This window comes from Trachinotus anak, unplaced genomic scaffold, assembly GCF_046630095.1.
Source record: "Trachinotus anak isolate AG129_WGS33_773 ecotype Australia unplaced genomic scaffold, CSIRO_AGI_Tana_v1 ptg000013l, whole genome shotgun sequence".
Taxonomy (NCBI): domain Eukaryota; kingdom Metazoa; phylum Chordata; class Actinopteri; order Carangiformes; family Carangidae; genus Trachinotus; species Trachinotus anak.
Window position 1 is genome coordinate 247,735 of NW_027273864.1, and position 16,119 is coordinate 263,853.

The window sequence follows — 16,119 nt, forward strand, 5'->3', positions numbered from 1 at the left end:
AAGTCTTATCATACATCCATGGGTGGAGCCCAGGGTTGTCCTCGCAGCGGGAACTCACAGCTGCTGCGTTGTTTGGGTGACCGCAGTCAGACGGCGGGCTCTCTGGCTCTGGAGCTACATGGATAACCGTCCGGCCCGCAGTAAATCTGTGCGGTCGTGTGTTACACAGTTCCCCCTCCTGTCGGGGACGTTTCTGCTTCTGGTTCCTTGGCCCACCCAGTGTTTTCATCCGTGGCTGGACCGGATTTAGCTCGGAGGGATTACATCGTCCGTTTCATTTGTTTCGCCAAATCCGCGAAAACTAGACTTGGTCTGAGAGTGAATCGGTTTTACAACCAATAACTAATTTATTTTCATCTTAGTGTAAGGTTAAACCCTTTACAAATTGAATTACATATAATTTACGATATTAAAACACCTGACCAGGAAGACACACCGGAAGTCCAGTGTGTTGTCACTGTGTGCAGCTGACTCGGGTCGTGGCTGCTCTCGGTGCCCTCCTCCGTGGACCTCAGAGCCGTGTCAGTCGGCGCAGATCTCCGGTCGCTCCTGTGCTTCGGGTTTTTCCGCCCCGTGATTACACGATGGTGCAGCTCAGGCGGTGTCTCGGTTGCACATGCGCCGCGTCTCTCCGTCTCAGCGCGCCTCTGACCCACGCTGGAGCCAGCAGGTAGCCGGACAGGCGGGTCGCCAGCATGCGGTCTGATGTGGAGTACAGCCCGGTGGGAGAGGGGCTGGGGATGCGGGACTTCTGGCTGTATGTGTGGCTGCGCAGGGCGGCGGTGATCGCGGCTCATGTCACCGGCCTGGGCCTGACCCTCATCATCTCCCTGCTGTCCAGACCTGGAACCAGTGAGTGAATCTGTGGATGTCGGGACCAGTGATTTTATCAGCACATACACCTGACATAGCTCCAGCAGTTTATGCTTTATGTGTGTCTTCATAGTCACTGATCTGCTTCACGGGTTATTAATCCCAATTAAAGTACTATTTGTTATAATTAATGGCAAAGACCAGGAGCCTCTTTACACAGAATTAGAGTTTGTAATAATGGTTTTAGAGAAAAGGGTTATAGAAGCTGGATAGAAATAAAGGATAGAGCCCACTGAGGATCTGCTACTCAAATATGGAAGAACAATTAGTTTTGTGAGCACTGCACAGTTTTGACAATAGTAAACTTAGCTCTGGATAGTTCTGAAATGTTTTGAATAGTGTTGGATAGTTTGGGAGTGTAAGGTGTTAACTGGTGTTTCTCTTTGTTCCAGGTCTGTTTTCTTGGCACCCAGTGTGTATGTCTGTTGCAGTAAGTTTACAGATCACATGACTTCACTCTCTCACCAGTCAGTTTGCTGTTTACCTGCAGTGCTGTATAATGTCAGATACAGCATTATGTAAAATAAAAAAACAAGGTGCAGCAAATACATCATCACACACTGAAGGAACATTTGTCCTTTCATCAGATGTAGTTTTTGAGGTAATTTGCAAAAATATATAAAAAATAAATCTTTATTTCTTTATCATCAGTTCAACTTTTTCTTGATCTTCAGAGAATCGTGATAGAGACTCAGTTATTACAAAGAGACAGAGCGGAGGATACTAACACACAGCTACAGGCAGGTGTTCAGTGATGATGTTTTTAAAGCTAATCAGATTTAGATCAGTGATCATGTGACATCTGGTCCTTAGTTCAGACATAAACGTAGACTACTAAGCTAATTAAAGGAATAGAGTAGGTAAATGATTCATCAGTAGAATATGAACCTGCTGTTTGCTCTGAACATACCTTTAGCTTCACACCCTCTGGTCTTTGGGTCTCCAGCTTCTTTCCACTGTGAATAATAGATGGGAGGGGCAGGGAGGAGGGAGTGTGTTGCATCACTCCCTCCTCAGATATGTTGTTACAAACTAACCTGGAGTGTGTGTTCGTGGTGATGATGGAACATGTTTCCCAAAAGAAAAATGTAAAATATAACTTTCATCGTCATGCTAGGTTAAAATGAAAGAACAATTCAGATTGATCAAATCTCGTGTTATTTCAGTTTAATTCTTGTGTTGAAGTTTGATTACTGAGCTCTCAGGGTGCAGCAACATCATTGCAACAAACACAACAATATACATATACATATATACATATACATATACATACATATATATATATACACACACACACATATATACATACAATACGACAGCACAAAACATATGAACAACTCAGACCAGCTGAAAACAAACCTTCAGGTGAGACAAAGAAAACAGGTGAGCGGTTAAAGTTTCACTGACTGACTGTCTGAAGCTTATTGGTTCAACTTTGAGCCAATGCTGGTGTCACAGTTGTGGTGTCCTGCACAGTGAGGGATGTTACTGACAGTTTGACCTCCACATGAAGTGGTGCAGAGAGTTTGAGTAAACAGTTAAATTCAGTCCCTGTTAATTATTTGATTGAGTACAGGTTCATCATCACCAGCAGAAAAGATGAAAACTACAAAAGCAAACCTGAGTTGTAATAAACTGGAATAAACTCTCCATTAATATAACTCATACTACGAGCTGAGGTGACCACAAAGAGGTGATGTCTTTATTCCCTGACATGGGAACACTCCTCTGAACAGTGTCTTGCCTCTGTCTTGTCTCTCCTCCTGCAGTATTGTCTGTGTATGACTGAGGGCATTCTCCTCTTCTCGGCCGAGGGGGCTCCCTTCTGCTTCAAGTCCCGCAAAGGTAAAGTCCGTCTGCACTGGTTCTGCCAGGCTCTGGTCCTGATAGCTGCGGCCACCGGGCTGGGCTTCATGGTGGCCAGCAAGAACGTGTCAGAGCGCCCCCACCTGGTCACCTGGCACAGTCTGCTGGGCGTCTGCACCCTGGCCACCACTGTCCTCCAAGCAGCTTGTGGGATCTGCATGATCTTCCCTAAGCTGCTGCGCCTCTCCTCCTCCCTGCCCAAACTGAAGCTGTACCACGCCACCTGCGGCCTGGTGGTCTACCTGCTGGCCACAGCCACCGTGGTGTTGGCCATGTTCTCAGACTGGTTCCAGGCCTCGGTGAAAGGGGTGGCCTGGTGGACCTTCCTCCTGCTGCCCTTCATCCCTGCCCTGGTGGTGATGAACCAGATCACTAATGCCTACCTGCCCCGCAAGAAACTCGCCAGCTAGGAGGCACAGAGGAAGAGACAGATTCACTTCATTCATCCAGTTGCCATGTAGGATTTACACTGTGGTGGAAGTGAGAGTCCTGAGCTGAAGCAAGAGTGTGTGTGTGAAACCACAGGTTTCTGAGAGGAAGTTTTTCTTCAGCGTCTTCGTCAGTTACTGGAGCTGAGATCAGACCCCAAACACTTCGATAGTTTTGTGCTGACGAATGATCAGTTTGTTCTCTCGTTTGTCTGCATCAAATAATGTATCTCAGATCAGATGAATGTAGCAGCTGCAGTTTGTTGTGTCTGATGCAAAAACCAGAATATTGACAGCAGCTGAGTGAACACTTTCATTAATAAATGAAAGAAGTATTTTTACAGTAGAAAGTTTTTAGGGCCTCATAATTAATTTAAATTGCAATACGGTCAAGTGCAATATCCAAATCACAGAGCTGCAGTTTTTCTGATAAAGGTGAAATGTGTCACAACATTGTTGTTGTACAGCACCACAACTATGAGACCTATAAATCATATTCTCCAGACGTAAGGGAACCTGTTTGTTTGGTACGAGACCCAACACAAATCACTTCATCGTCATTTGAACAAACTATCAGTGAAAGTGAAAATGCAGAAATTCCAACTGAAATCATGACTCATATGACAAATGCAATATCTGCCAAGATCATCTCAACATGATTTTTTTTTTTGCATATTGTTTAGCCGTAGAAGTTCTTAACTTGAGTGTGTGGATATTGTGCCACAAATGATCAGAGGTGTTGCCCCTGATGCCTCCAGGACTCCTGAACACTTCACATCTTCACGTTCCGACTCTTGCTGGAATAAGAAACAGAGGAATTTAACGACAATATGCACAACATGAGGGCTGCTGTGCCACATGTGAAGCCCAGGGCACAACAGAGGACGGTTATCCTGACAAACACCTGGAGGCAGCCCCACAGCAGGAGCTGGCAGGCACCTCTGACCTCACAGAGGAATATTTGCACTACATATGCAGAAGAGGCAGAGGTCTGAGTGTAGACTGGTTTCTGAGGGGACACGGAGCAGCTGCTCTGGATGGTTCTGCACCAGCCTGTGAATTCTATTTATTTATTCAGTGATGTTATTTCTGTGTTGTGTCTGTTTTGGCTGCATCAATCAATAATTTTTTATATAACACTGAATCGAATGATGACAGATTTAATGTGAAAGCTGTCACTGGCAGCAGCAGACGACCTCCAGCTCTGCAGCTCCACCCATCCTCCCTTAGCTCCTTGTTTTGGTTTCATGATGTGTCAGCTGTTTGGTTGTCCGCTCCCCGCTCCAACCAACCAGCAGTCAGACAAAGTGAGAGTGTTGAGAAGCCTGAGTACTGGACTTCCCTTACAGAAAATAAGTGGACTTCTAGTTCATTTTATTAAGCAAACTTAAGTTAAGTTGTTAAGTTCAAGTTGATTCCCCAAGTATACTTCATGTAGTAAGTATACTGATATCAATATACTAGTAGTATACTTGTAAGTGTACTATTTCAATACTTCTTTGGACCAAATTGTCCCACTTTTTAGTTTACAAAGATATACTGTAAGTATAAGAGTAGTAGACTTTGAGTACACAACTAGGTTACATTGAAGTTTTATTTTATTTTTATTTTATTTTATACTGCGAACTATAACTAACTTATAGATACTAGTTATATACTTCAAGCCCACTTTTTAGTTTATGAAAATATACTTTGATGTATACCATAAGCAAATATACACACACACTCAAATTTAGTAAAATAATATCTGACTAGTACATAAACAGTAGACGGAAAGTGTACTCTCTTATCTTTAGTTTGAAGCAGTGCACTAAGCACACTGGACTAAACTTGTTTTCTGTAAGGGTTGTTCACCAGCTGGACATGAACACAACTCCACATAAATGCTAATGTTGCTGTGTGTCTGGGTCATAATGAAGAGGCCGCTGTTTGCTAACATGTTAGCCATAACAATGTGATTGGGTGATAATGTCAGTGTTGAGTGTAAATGAGAGATTTCAGTTTTGGATTTTCAATAAACTTGTGAAAAACCATGTTTTCACTCTGTCCTTATGGCTGCCTGAGGAGACTGAGGGACAGTTCATCCACTTCAGATCAAATCTACAACACAATAAAGTGAAGGGGTCTGAGACTCTCTGAAGCTGCTGCATGTGAACAGGCAGCTCCTCTGCTTCATCAGCTTTCAGTATTTTGTCACTGTGTGACTCCTCTGTCTTTTAAGAAGTTGTGTGTGAGCTGTGCTTTGTGATCTGTTTCCTTTTGTAATCACCAAAGAGAAAACGCTGAACACCAAACTGTAACTGCTTTCATATATTTGTTTTCATGCCCCTGGAACAACAGAGGAACACTCTGAAACTGGATACGGTGACATGTCAGTAACTGTTTCACACTGCACAAAACTGTACGTCTCACACACACACACACACACACACACACACACAAAGAAATCCAGTGTAGGTGAAACAGTCATACCAGTTTCTACAGTAGCAGAGAAAATCCCAGAATGCAGTTCAGCTGTGTTAACTTCATGTTAGTGTGATTTTAAAGGAGGAGGCTGATAATTCAAGAAAGACCCAAAACCAACAGAGAACATTTCTACAAGTGTTTTATGTGGATCACAATCTGGTGTGTCTGATTCCACACACCATTAAAACACATCACACATCTCCCTTCATCACCATGAACACACACATCACTGTAGTTTATTCTGAATCAATCTCACTCACTCACACACACACACACACACACACACCATCCACACAGGTGGATTCATTTAAACAGACAATCCAACATCACATCATGTCTCCTGGTCTTCATCAGGATGAACGAGACTGACCTTAACCGTCTCTTGGAGTCTGAGGAGTGTAGAGCAGAAACAGATGAGGCCGCCGCGGTGACGTCTTTGTTTTCCCGCTTTGTGTCTGACTTTCATGCTCTTTGGGTACGACCTTCATGAGGCAGCCTGCGTCTCAGTGGACCAAACACTGAGTCCTTGGCCTCTGACCTTTATCAGTTCAGCCTGTGTTGTTGTTGTGTTAATGATCAGAGGACACAATAAAACCATAAATCTGCTCCTCCAGGGGTCAAAGGTCACGGTTAAGACGGTGGGCCCGATGGTTTGTCTTCACAGATGAAGGTGACGGAGTTGTTCAGCAGCTCATACATGTTGACCTCCACCACTTCCGCTGACGATCCACCCTCTCTTCCACCTGACAGAGCCACAAAAACCTGCTGGGCAGCTGCCACCCGTACCTGCTCCTCAGAGGTGACTGGCTCCGCCCCCTCATCACCTGTCGGATCTGCAGAAATCACCTGATTGGATAGAGAAGTTGCATATTAAATACTTTCATTTACTTTAAAAGGTAAGACTGCACTACTCTGTTGGCTGAAACTTTCAATGCGTCTGCACATTGGCCACGCTTATTGTGACATCACTGTTTGGGTTGTGGCCAGCTGCTTTAAAGCTTCAGCCCTGTTTGATTGAGTGTTGAGTTAACTCGAGGACATTTACCAGATTCACTCTGGAGACAAAAGCTTTTCTAAAACTTTAATCACATGAGCAGCAGTGACAAACCGTTCCCTTATCTGAGGGAGAATTATGGACCCTACATGGGCCAAGTTTGGAAAACAGGTCCACCAGCCCCGCCCACATGATGGGCATATTGTGATCTGATCAAAATGTGGGGAGAACACTTATCAATACCACGTGTCAATGCAAATCCTCAGATGTCATCCAGTTCACATGATCCAGATCACATCTTGATACTGTGTGGAAATGTGGTATCACTCTGGTCGAGCAGTTTCATTCACTTATAGGTGACTGTTTAACATCTGTTTAACAACTGTTCCAGCGGTTCACACTTCACAGCTGAGGGCTGAGGTATGAAAACTAAATTTCCCATCTGAACTTACCGTGTGTGAGGTGGAGGCCTGCTCCTCCCCGGCCTCCTGCTCCTCCTGTGCCTCCATGTGGCAGGACACCAGGTGCTCCTGCAGCTCCAGGTGGGTGGTGCAAACCAGGGAGCAGAGGGGGCAGCTGGACGCCTCGCTGCTCTGGCCGATGTGCTGGCTGCTGATGTGTTCCTGCAACTCGTCCTCCCCGCCCAGCACGGCCGAGCAGCATGGACACTGCACCCCCGACACTGCCGAGCCTGGAGGACACACACAGGATCAGTAGAGACAACACATCAGGTACAAACTCTCAGGAAGCCTTTGCTGTGCAGCTGGAGGCTGTCAAACAGAATCCACTGCCTTCCTCTCTGAATACAACTTCTTCAAAATAAACCCTGAGGATGTACAATCTGCCTTTAAAACTCTGCAGAAACAGACACTAGAAATGTTTCAGAATTTAAAATCAGCACTGAGATCAGGGAGAGGATCAATATCAGTGTTTTGTGGCTGGAGCAGTCACAGGCTGGTGCTATATCCCAGAATGTCCCTGACTGAGTGAGTGATGGAGTTACACCATTGGTTGGTCGAATTTTGGTCTCTTCCCATTGGTCCTTATGCAAACCTAATAAACATAATCAGTGGATCCACAACAGTTTGTATTTCTTCAAAAAGTGGCTGGGGCCTTTATCTACCTCACCTGCAGCAGTTAACAGGTCTTTATGTCCAACTCGCTCTGTTTGATCTGTAGAACTGATCACAGCTGGATTTTAGTCCGAAGCCTTGTTTTCAGTTGCTTTTGTTAAAGTTACTGCATTGTGTTAATACAAACTCAACACTAACCATTTCAAATTAAAAGCCCTCTAGCGTTTCAGTGGGCAGAAACCCTTTATTTCTTCACAGGGCTTTTATTGCTGTGCTGCAGGAAGTGTATTGTCTCATTTCCTGTTGCTGGTGTTTCTCTTGTTTACATATTACTCAGATATGTGTGCTAGTTTCTTTAGCAGTCAGTGATGACTACCCCACCCCCCCTCAGTTCTCTCTCAGTTCCTCCTCTGCCTCCTTTAGTAATAATGATTCATGTAACCACAGTGGTTTATTTATTTGCAGTAAGGTCGAAGGTGGAACTGTAAGGAAATCCAAATCTTTAGCGGCTGTTACCTGTCACTAGTAGCTGCTGTGAGCTGACTGTGATGGTCACTACTAAGTCTCTCACTACTTAAGTAGCTGCAGTGAAATGACCTGAAACCAACTGTAGAGTTGTCTGTAATTTCTGTAAAGACTGCTGAGAGACACTCGACTGATTTCAACAATCAAAGTGAACTTAGGACTGTTATTTCACAGATTCAGACTGTGTGTCTACTGACAGTGTCAGACCATCCTGTTGGACCCGGTTTGTGTCCAGCATGGGAAGGTTGGCTGTGAGGGTCAGGCAGAGGCCAGCTTGTTGGAGCCAGAGTCACAGGAAGGATTACATTTGAATTCTTTGAATAACTTTGAAGTTTTGTGAAATGAAGAATCTAGTTTGGTTGATGTCTGGATTGTCCTGGCCTGTACAGCAGCCCGACCCTGAAATATAACCTGACGTTTACCTGCTGAGCTGATTCATGAAATCTGCTGTTAAACACAGCTACAGAAGTCAACAGAAGAAAATCATGTCTCTCTCCACACTGTGGAAGATAGCAGTGGAGTATTATGAGTATTTCTGAATCACTAATGTCTCTCTTTAATCTCCTCTGGTTATACAACAGCGATGGATTAAATGTTCATTTGAATTAATGACATGGTAATGTTTGATGAAACTGTTTTCCATTTCAGCACCAGGAGCTGTCCACTAGTTGTTCATAATGAAGGATAAGAAAACAACATTTTCTCTTCACACTGACTACTGATTATTACAGAGTCATGTTACTGGTATTTATATTTGTATATGTACAGCAGATTCCTGAGACACAAAGATTTCTCTTGACATCATATCATTCCGGTGGAGCGCCACATCTGTCCCACACATTAACGTCCACTGTCAGTGTGAACCTGTGTGAGCCTGTGTGTGCCAGTGTGAGCCTGTGTGTGCCAGTGTGAGCCTGTGTGAGCCTGTGTGAGCCTGTGTGTGCCAGTGTGAGCCAGTGTGAGCCCTGGTGTCCGGGCCAGTGCTGTCCTCACCTTGGTGCTCAGAAGCCTGATGTTTGGCCACGCTGGCAGCGCTGGGGAAGAACTTGAAACAAACATCACACTGGACCAAAGCCTTGAGCTGCCGGGTGTGGCTCGCAAACACATCAGGGTGGTTGGTCCTGTTATGGTACCACAGGCCTGACAGTTGCTACGGCAACAGGGAGAAGACAAACAGATTGAATATCAAGAGTATCACACTTCTCATCTAATATCCTCCAGTTCAGCATCCAGACGAATCCTCAGAACTGACTCCTCCTACCTGGTATGACTTGTTGCAGAGGTCGCAGCTGAAGGGCTTGGCTCCAGTGTGCGTGCCCTTGTGTTTGTCCAGGAGGCTGGTGCTGGTGAAGACTTTGTTGCAGGTGGGACACTTGTGGAACTCCTTCGGGTGGAATTCCTGGATGTGCTGCCGGTGCTCGTCCAGTGAGGAGAAGCTGAGGCAGCACTTCTGACAGTCATGGGGCTCCGACAGGTCTGACAGAGGGCAGGAGAAAGTACTTGACATCATATCACATCATGTTCATTATCAGAATATACTGTTTGCCCTCTGGATGATTTCACTTCATCATCACTTCTACACATTAGTGTGTTAGTGTTCTTACTGTGGAAGGTGTGCAGGTGGACGGTCAGTCCGCTGGCCTGGCTGTAGCCTTTCCCACACTCCCGACACACATACGGACGATCACCGGTGTGTGTTCGCACGTGACGCGTCAGTTCAATGGACTGGGCAAAGACGGCCTTGCAGTACTGACACACATACATCTTCCCTGAACACAACAAAGACAAACTGAGTCTGAACACACAGAGATTACCACTCAGCTTTGTTTGTGTGTGTGCGTGTGTGTGTGTACTTGTACTTGCTACATAGTAAGGACCAAAAAAAGTATTTTACTAACAAGGTGAGGACATTTTGGGAAATTGAGGACATTTTGGCCGGTCCTCACTTTTTGAGACACCTTCAAATCACATGTTGAGGGTTAAGACTTGGTTTTAGAGTTATGGTTAGAATTAGGTTTAGGTTAAGGTCAGGGTCAGGGTTAGGGTTAGGCACTCAGGTGTGATGGTTAAGGTTAGGGTAAGGGGCTAGGGAATGCATTATGTCAATGAGAGTCCTCACAAAGATGGAAGTACAAGTGTGTGTGTGTGTGTGTGTGTGTGTGTGTGTGTGTGTGTGTGTGTGTGTGTCTCACCCTCTGAGTGTTTCTTCTTGGTGTGGTATGCGAGTGCAGCAGCCACACTGAAGCTCATGTCGCAGTGTTTGCAGTGGTATGGTTTCTCTCCTGTGTGTAGCCGCATGTGATTCTTCAGAGACGAGTTGGCGCCGAACTTGGCGCCACATTCCTCACAAGCAAACGGCTTTTCCTCAAAGTGCTCCGTCCGTTTGTGGTAAATCATTCCTGGGGTGCAGGCAATAAAGGAAAAAATAACAACAAAAGAAAAGAAAAATGATTCAGACTTGTTTTGGACGATGATTTTATCAGGACGTCACACAAAATCCCCAGAGTGACACAGTTTCTGGTTCTACTTTTAGGACTAGAAGTAGAGAGCATTTATCAACACTGCTAACTCAGGAAGTCAGTCTCAGGAGAGCTCCAGACGGGCCTAACTGCTCCGGAGATGGTGGTCAGGCATGTCTCAACATTAAGTTAGGACAAGAGATGTTAAGTTAAAATGAAATGACACCCAGCTCATCTTGTGTAGGATATCAACAAGGAGAACACATGCTGTCTGTACAGAAACCAAGGTCATCACATCTATATTTTTTAGTGCCAGGGAAGAAGCAGCTCTGTAACAGTCTAAATAAATCAAACTTTTACTATTAGAAAATGAAAATGGAAAAATGTTTTCAGCAGCATCCTGTGGACAGCTCAACGCCTTACGTCAAAGTCTCAACACGACAGCAGCAGCTGACCTGCAGCTTTAGGAGTCAGTGTGAAAGCAGAGCGCGCTGTGCATGATCCAGGCTCTGCTGGCCGACTCTCACCTGATGGGTGGGCGAAGGTGCGTCCACACAGGTCACAGGCCACCTTCTTCTTCACACGTGTGGTGTTGCGGTGAGCTTCGGCCCGATGCCGCTGCAGGGCCCGCTGGTTGGCCAGCTTCTTGGGGCACTGCGGACACTGCTGCTCACACTCCTGGGACATGGAGCAGCGCTTCACGTGGGCCAGCATCCGACACTTGTAGGCAAAACCCTTCTTACACCAGCGACAGGAGAAAGGCTTAGAGGGGGAGGAGGAGTGGGGAGGCGAGGAGGAGTCTGTCGAAGCTTTGTCTCTGTCATCATCTTCAGTCTCTTCCTTACTGTTTTCTTCCTCCCCCTGTTCTTCCTCCTTTTCTTCGCTCCTGGTGCTGTTCTGTTGATCTGGGACAACTGTAAAACACAAAGAACATGTGAAACAGCTGATTTTAAACAACGTTGTTGACACAAAGAGAAGATGTCCACTTCCACAGAGTCACAGACCTGTAGTCTGGACTCTGTTTGGCTCCTGTGTGCTCCTCTCCACCTCTTCCAGCAGAGACACCAGAGATGGGGGGGAGGAGGAAGGAGATTCCTGCTGGACGCTCCGGAGCAGCCTGACGAGCGCTCCCTCACTGAGCTGCCCCTCCTTCACTCTGCTCATCAGGTTCTCCAGCGCTGAGCTGGGATCTGCCTCCTCACAGCACTGACACACAACCTGGCAGACAAAGGTTCACACAAAGGGTTAATATTTGGATAAACAGGGATGTGATCTGAAACGGTGGAGGGATACGACCACGAGGACTTACTGAATAAACGTAGTTACTGTTCAAAGCAATTAATGGACCTAAAGTCAAATGATCCTCTTTATTAAGATGACTTTACGTGGAGTCATCTTAATAAAGATGACTCCACATAAAGTCATCTTTATGTGGAGACAGACTCTTTATGATCAGAGTCTGTTGATCTGATCATGAGTGGAGATAAGGAAATGTGCGGAATACAGCGGAAACACAGAGAGCAGGCAACTGCAGGGACATGTATTAGAAGTTTAGAGGTGTAAATAAAGAACCTGCCAGAAACTAGAAAAGTTTCTAGTCCAAATGTTTGGGAAAAAAATTATTTCTTGGAAAACCATGTTGCAGATATTCTAAGGTTTGGCAGAAGACCTGGGGCGATGTGTGCTACCTGTCTCTCCTGCTCATCCAGGCTGCTCTGTGCTGCCTGGCTCAGCAGCTCCAGGGCAGAGGACATGTTGGTGAGCAGCTCCACGAGCTGAGAGGAATGTTCCAGATGAGCAGAGGCAGACTCACTGGACACCTTGTCTGCTGTGGTGCTGTTTTCTTCCACTGCACTTTCTGAGGATTTGGCCTCTTCAGGCCCTGTGAATACACAGATACGAGAACATGGAGTCCAGTCAGGGAGTGTCAGGACTGTCATACTGAAGGATAAGAAGGTGGTTGGGATGTTTCTTGGGCGGTTGTTACTGACACTGACCTGAGGACTCAGAGAGCTTGACACAGGCCCTTTTACATGCTGGTCCCTCTGCGTCGTCACCGTCTCCCTCACCGTCTCCCTCACCGTCTTCCTTCTTCAGCTCGGCCTTCAGCTCTGTCTTGTCTGAAGCAGAGTCATCCTTGTTGGATGAGGCTGAACCTTCAGGGTTCACGCTCTGGACCTTGTGGTTCATGCAGAGGTCGGACATCTGTGTCGAGACGACGGGGACCGGGACTGGGACCGGGACTGGGACTGGGACCGGGACAGGGGGCTGCTGCTTCACAAGGCTTTTGAGGACATTTTTAAAGCCAACAGCCACGTCAAACATCTGCAAGTTGTCTGCGGCGGCGACGATGCGACTGACGTTGTGTTTGCCCACAGGCAGCTTGCCGGTGTACACCATGTCCAGCAGACAGCCAAACTCCTGCGAGGACACCACGGCCGTGTCGATGGAAATGGTGTCGGAGCCGTCCAGGAGAGACCTGACACAGACGAAGACAGTTTTATTTCTGTTCAAGCTCAAAGGTAACAACAAAAAAAAAAAACAATATCCCACTAGTTTTAAAACTTTAGTTTAAAGATGACACAATAGACTTTAAATGAGTCTCACTAACTGAGAAGATATTTGGCAGATAAAATAGTGATGACAACAATCATCAGTTGCAGTCCTACACGAGGTTTGTTTTGAGAAGACCTGAGTCTTGCACTGATGAGACTTCAGTCTGTCTCTAACTTGATATTTGCTTTGACAGATTCACATTACAATAGAAAAACAAGGGTTGGTCAGCGCAGTATTTAGCGCAAAGTTCTGCACATTGCAGATCAGAGTTGAAGGAATTTTAACTTTCATCTTACCCCCACTCTGCTCTGCACACAACGTGTGTGTGTACAGAGTCATCAGAACACACTTTATACACAATAATTTTTTTCAGTGATACTGTGAAAAACACTTCTACTACAAACAGCATGGAGATGCTACTTTAAACCTTTATATCGTCTGCTTAAGTACAAAGAGCTGAATAACCAATAAGATTACATTATAATAGTTGTATATAAAATATATAAAACATCAACTGATGGGATGTCAGAGGAATATTGTCATATTCTGTGAAAATTATTTATTATTATATAAGATAGAGATGAGATATATATATTAGATGAGATGATCATCAATGCCACTTTCATTCTTGTGCAACATATTTATTTAAAGCTGAGCAGGATGATGAACATCCACTCTTTGGAATGGAAATCTTATTTACTCACTTGTAAGCTAACAAGCTAACTTCAATACACCTCAGTGTCTGTTCTGTTCAGAGTCGTCCATGCATGGACTCACTGTCAAAGTTTAATCTTTACGTTTTTTAACAGATGATTTGAAAGTGTGTAATGCAAACACTCTTATTAGTTTACTGGTGTGACTTTGTACCAAAGTAAGCTAGAAAAGTTTAAAGAAACAACTTAATGCATATGCAACATAAAGGGAAATGTTCAAATCCACAGGAAGTACTGTGATGGGTCTGGTCACCAACCTATTATTGACTATTGACTATACTCACTTGTTTATTAAGACATGAAATCTTTCATTTGGCCTCAGGTATTTGTGAAGTGACTTGAAACTTCAATTAACTGTTTTTTTTTTTTTTTCTGGAGTTTTCAGCTGCATCTCAGTCTTTATATGTGGTTAAAAGCTCCAGAAAAAAATAGTGAGTGGACCTTGAGTAAAGATCTGATTATTTTGTTTCCAGGGTAAAGAATGATCTTTCAAGCTCGATGTGAGACTCACTTCCAATATCTTGAGACCACACTTAGATTAACCTTGACTGACATGAGACCTGAGCTCCAGCCCATCATATATCTCACTTCAATAAATCGCATTCACACTACCTGAAGAGCATGCTGGAGGCAGCCAGCACCAGTTTGTGTGCCCGGTGAGGACTGTCTCCCACCAGGATGGTACAGTCACAGAAGTGGCCCTCCTTCCTCAGGGCCCACAGCTGCTGCATCAGCTGGTTGCTGTAGTTGGGCAGCTCCATCATTTTGTGTGATGGTCTGGAGGGGATGGGGGGCAGAATGTTCAGCTGTGTCTTTATGGAAAGACCATAATTAAATCAATTAAAATCAATTCAGAAACTGACAGTTTATTCATGTACAGTATTGACAGTAGCCACATCATCATGTGGATGAACTGATAGAATAACACAGACTTAGCACAGAGGAGCTCACAGTGTATTTAACAGCAAGTTCAACTGGTTTATGGTTAATGCTCTGTATTCTACAGCAGATCTTGGGAACAGGAAGGAAACTAGTCAAGTGCTTGAAGTTTGAAATGTATTAATGTAATGTGGACGTTGAGTTATGTACCTGTAACAGTCACTCAGGATGAAAATGGGTCATGTCAGTTAGTGTTTTATTAGCTACTGTCTGTGATCCACGTTTTATTAGCAGCCGACTGTTGCTCGGGTTCACGTACAGGTTTAGGACACTGATGTTCACTGGGTCTTCAGTCAGTATAAGATAAAACACAAGCTAACCAACTATCAGGACATCCATCGCTAGCTTTAGCTACACATGCCAATGTCATCTAGAGAAGATAAATAATATGACGTCAGGGAAGCTTATTGGGAAACTGCAGTTATATTTTGAATAAACCCCTGACAGTCATCCGACATGCAGCTTCCAGACGGTGGGTGTCTTTACCTTGAGTTATTCAAACGATCCGTCTCTTTATTTAAACTTCTTTGCTGAACAAACCAAGTGTGCGCAATAAAGCTTAGCTATTTTGAAAATGGCGTCGGACGGTACGGCGACTAAATGGGGCCGTTTCCGGCGAAGGAACAGTCCACTGTTCAAAGAGTTTGCTCTTCACTCTGTCATAACATTAAATATTAATCTGTACAGTAAAACTATCACAGTAATTAATTCTGGACACATTAGGGAAAGTACGCAATCTTTTTCCACTTTATTCAAGCGATGCCTGCTGGGTTCAACCAACAAGTTGTTAGCAATGAAGCTACGTGGAGCGCTAACTTAGCAGCTTCCGCTACGAGGAAAATGAATTAAGAAGTTTACAATAACACAACAGCTAATGGTAATTATGCAATGTAAAAAACACAAAAACAAACAAAAATAACAAAAAACAAAACAAAAACTAAATATTTTTGCTGTAGGTTGTCTTATGACAATTTTCTTTTTTTTTTTTACATATTCAAAACAGCACAGCAAATGATAGTGTTTACCCAAAGATGTGTCTTGTCATCCTCAAGTCAACAGTGAAGTATATATTTGACTACGATGGAGCACCTCTACTACATGGGGGTTCATTTATACCACCATGAGGTGCAGTGTTGGTGTGAGGCTGGGGAGCCTCTTTCCTTAATTTTCTGTCATCTTGCGTCTGTGTATTAAATGCCCCAAAAATAAATAATATAAATAAATATA

At 44.6% G+C, this 16,119-nt stretch overlaps 2 protein-coding genes across 5 annotated transcripts; one reads left to right on the forward strand and one right to left on the reverse strand.

Moving 5' to 3' along the window:
* The first annotated feature begins 555 nt into the window (after positions 1 to 555).
* On the forward strand, positions 556 to 5,200 carry cyb561d1 (cytochrome b561 family, member D1). Its single transcript, XM_071494978.1, has 3 exons — positions 556 to 852; positions 1,266 to 1,303; positions 2,643 to 5,200. Exons 1-3 carry the CDS (start codon positions 696 to 698, stop codon positions 3,147 to 3,149), a joined length of 702 nt encoding a protein of 233 aa, XP_071351079.1. The 5' UTR covers positions 556 to 695; the 3' UTR covers positions 3,150 to 5,200.
* A 555-nt stretch (positions 5,201 to 5,755) lies between these two features.
* Positions 5,756 to 15,483, reverse strand: zbtb40 (zinc finger and BTB domain containing 40). 4 transcript variants are annotated; one of them, XM_071494973.1, is made up of 12 exons: positions 15,379 to 15,483; positions 14,566 to 14,765; positions 12,682 to 13,163; positions 12,373 to 12,566; positions 11,689 to 11,902; positions 11,212 to 11,598; positions 10,418 to 10,624; positions 9,830 to 9,994; positions 9,487 to 9,701; positions 9,219 to 9,375; positions 7,080 to 7,318; positions 5,756 to 6,479 (listed from the first exon to the last, which is right to left on the reverse strand). In XM_071494973.1, the coding sequence occupies exons 2-12, from the start codon at positions 14,715 to 14,717 to the stop codon at positions 6,264 to 6,266; spliced, it is 2,628 nt and encodes an 875-aa protein (XP_071351074.1). In that variant the 5' UTR covers positions 14,718 to 14,765; positions 15,379 to 15,483; the 3' UTR covers positions 5,756 to 6,263. The 4 variants fall into 4 exon arrangements, with proteins under 4 accessions (XP_071351074.1, XP_071351072.1, XP_071351071.1 ...); XM_071494971.1 differs by having other exon boundaries at positions 6,113 to 6,479; positions 14,566 to 14,730; positions 15,379 to 15,464; XM_071494970.1 differs by lacking the exon at positions 15,379 to 15,483 and adding an exon at positions 15,043 to 15,180 and having other exon boundaries at positions 6,113 to 6,479.
* Between the last annotated feature and the right edge of the window lie 636 nt (positions 15,484 to 16,119).

Bases quoted from the DNA above. Each gene is read 5' to 3' on its own strand.
- cyb561d1 (XM_071494978.1), top strand. From the start codon at position 696: ATGCGGTCTGATGTGGAGTACAGCCCGGTGGGAGAGGGGCTGGGGATG. The intron at 853-1,265 runs GTGAGTGAATCT...TCTTTGTTCCAG, and splicing joins GCTGTCCAGACCTGGAACCA to GTCTGTTTTCTTGGCACCCA. The intron at 1,304-2,642 runs GTAAGTTTACAG...CTCCTCCTGCAG, and splicing joins CAGTGTGTATGTCTGTTGCA to TATTGTCTGTGTATGACTGA.
- zbtb40 (XM_071494973.1), bottom strand. From the start codon at position 14,717: ATGATGGAGCTGCCCAACTACAGCAACCAGCTGATGCAGCAGCTGTGG. The intron at 9,376-9,486 runs GTAGGAGGAGTC...CTGTTGCCGTAG, and splicing joins TCTGCAACAAGTCATACCAG to CAACTGTCAGGCCTGTGGTA. The intron at 6,480-7,079 runs GTAAGTTCAGAT...CTATCCAATCAG, and splicing joins AGGCCTCCACCTCACACACG to GTGATTTCTGCAGATCCGAC.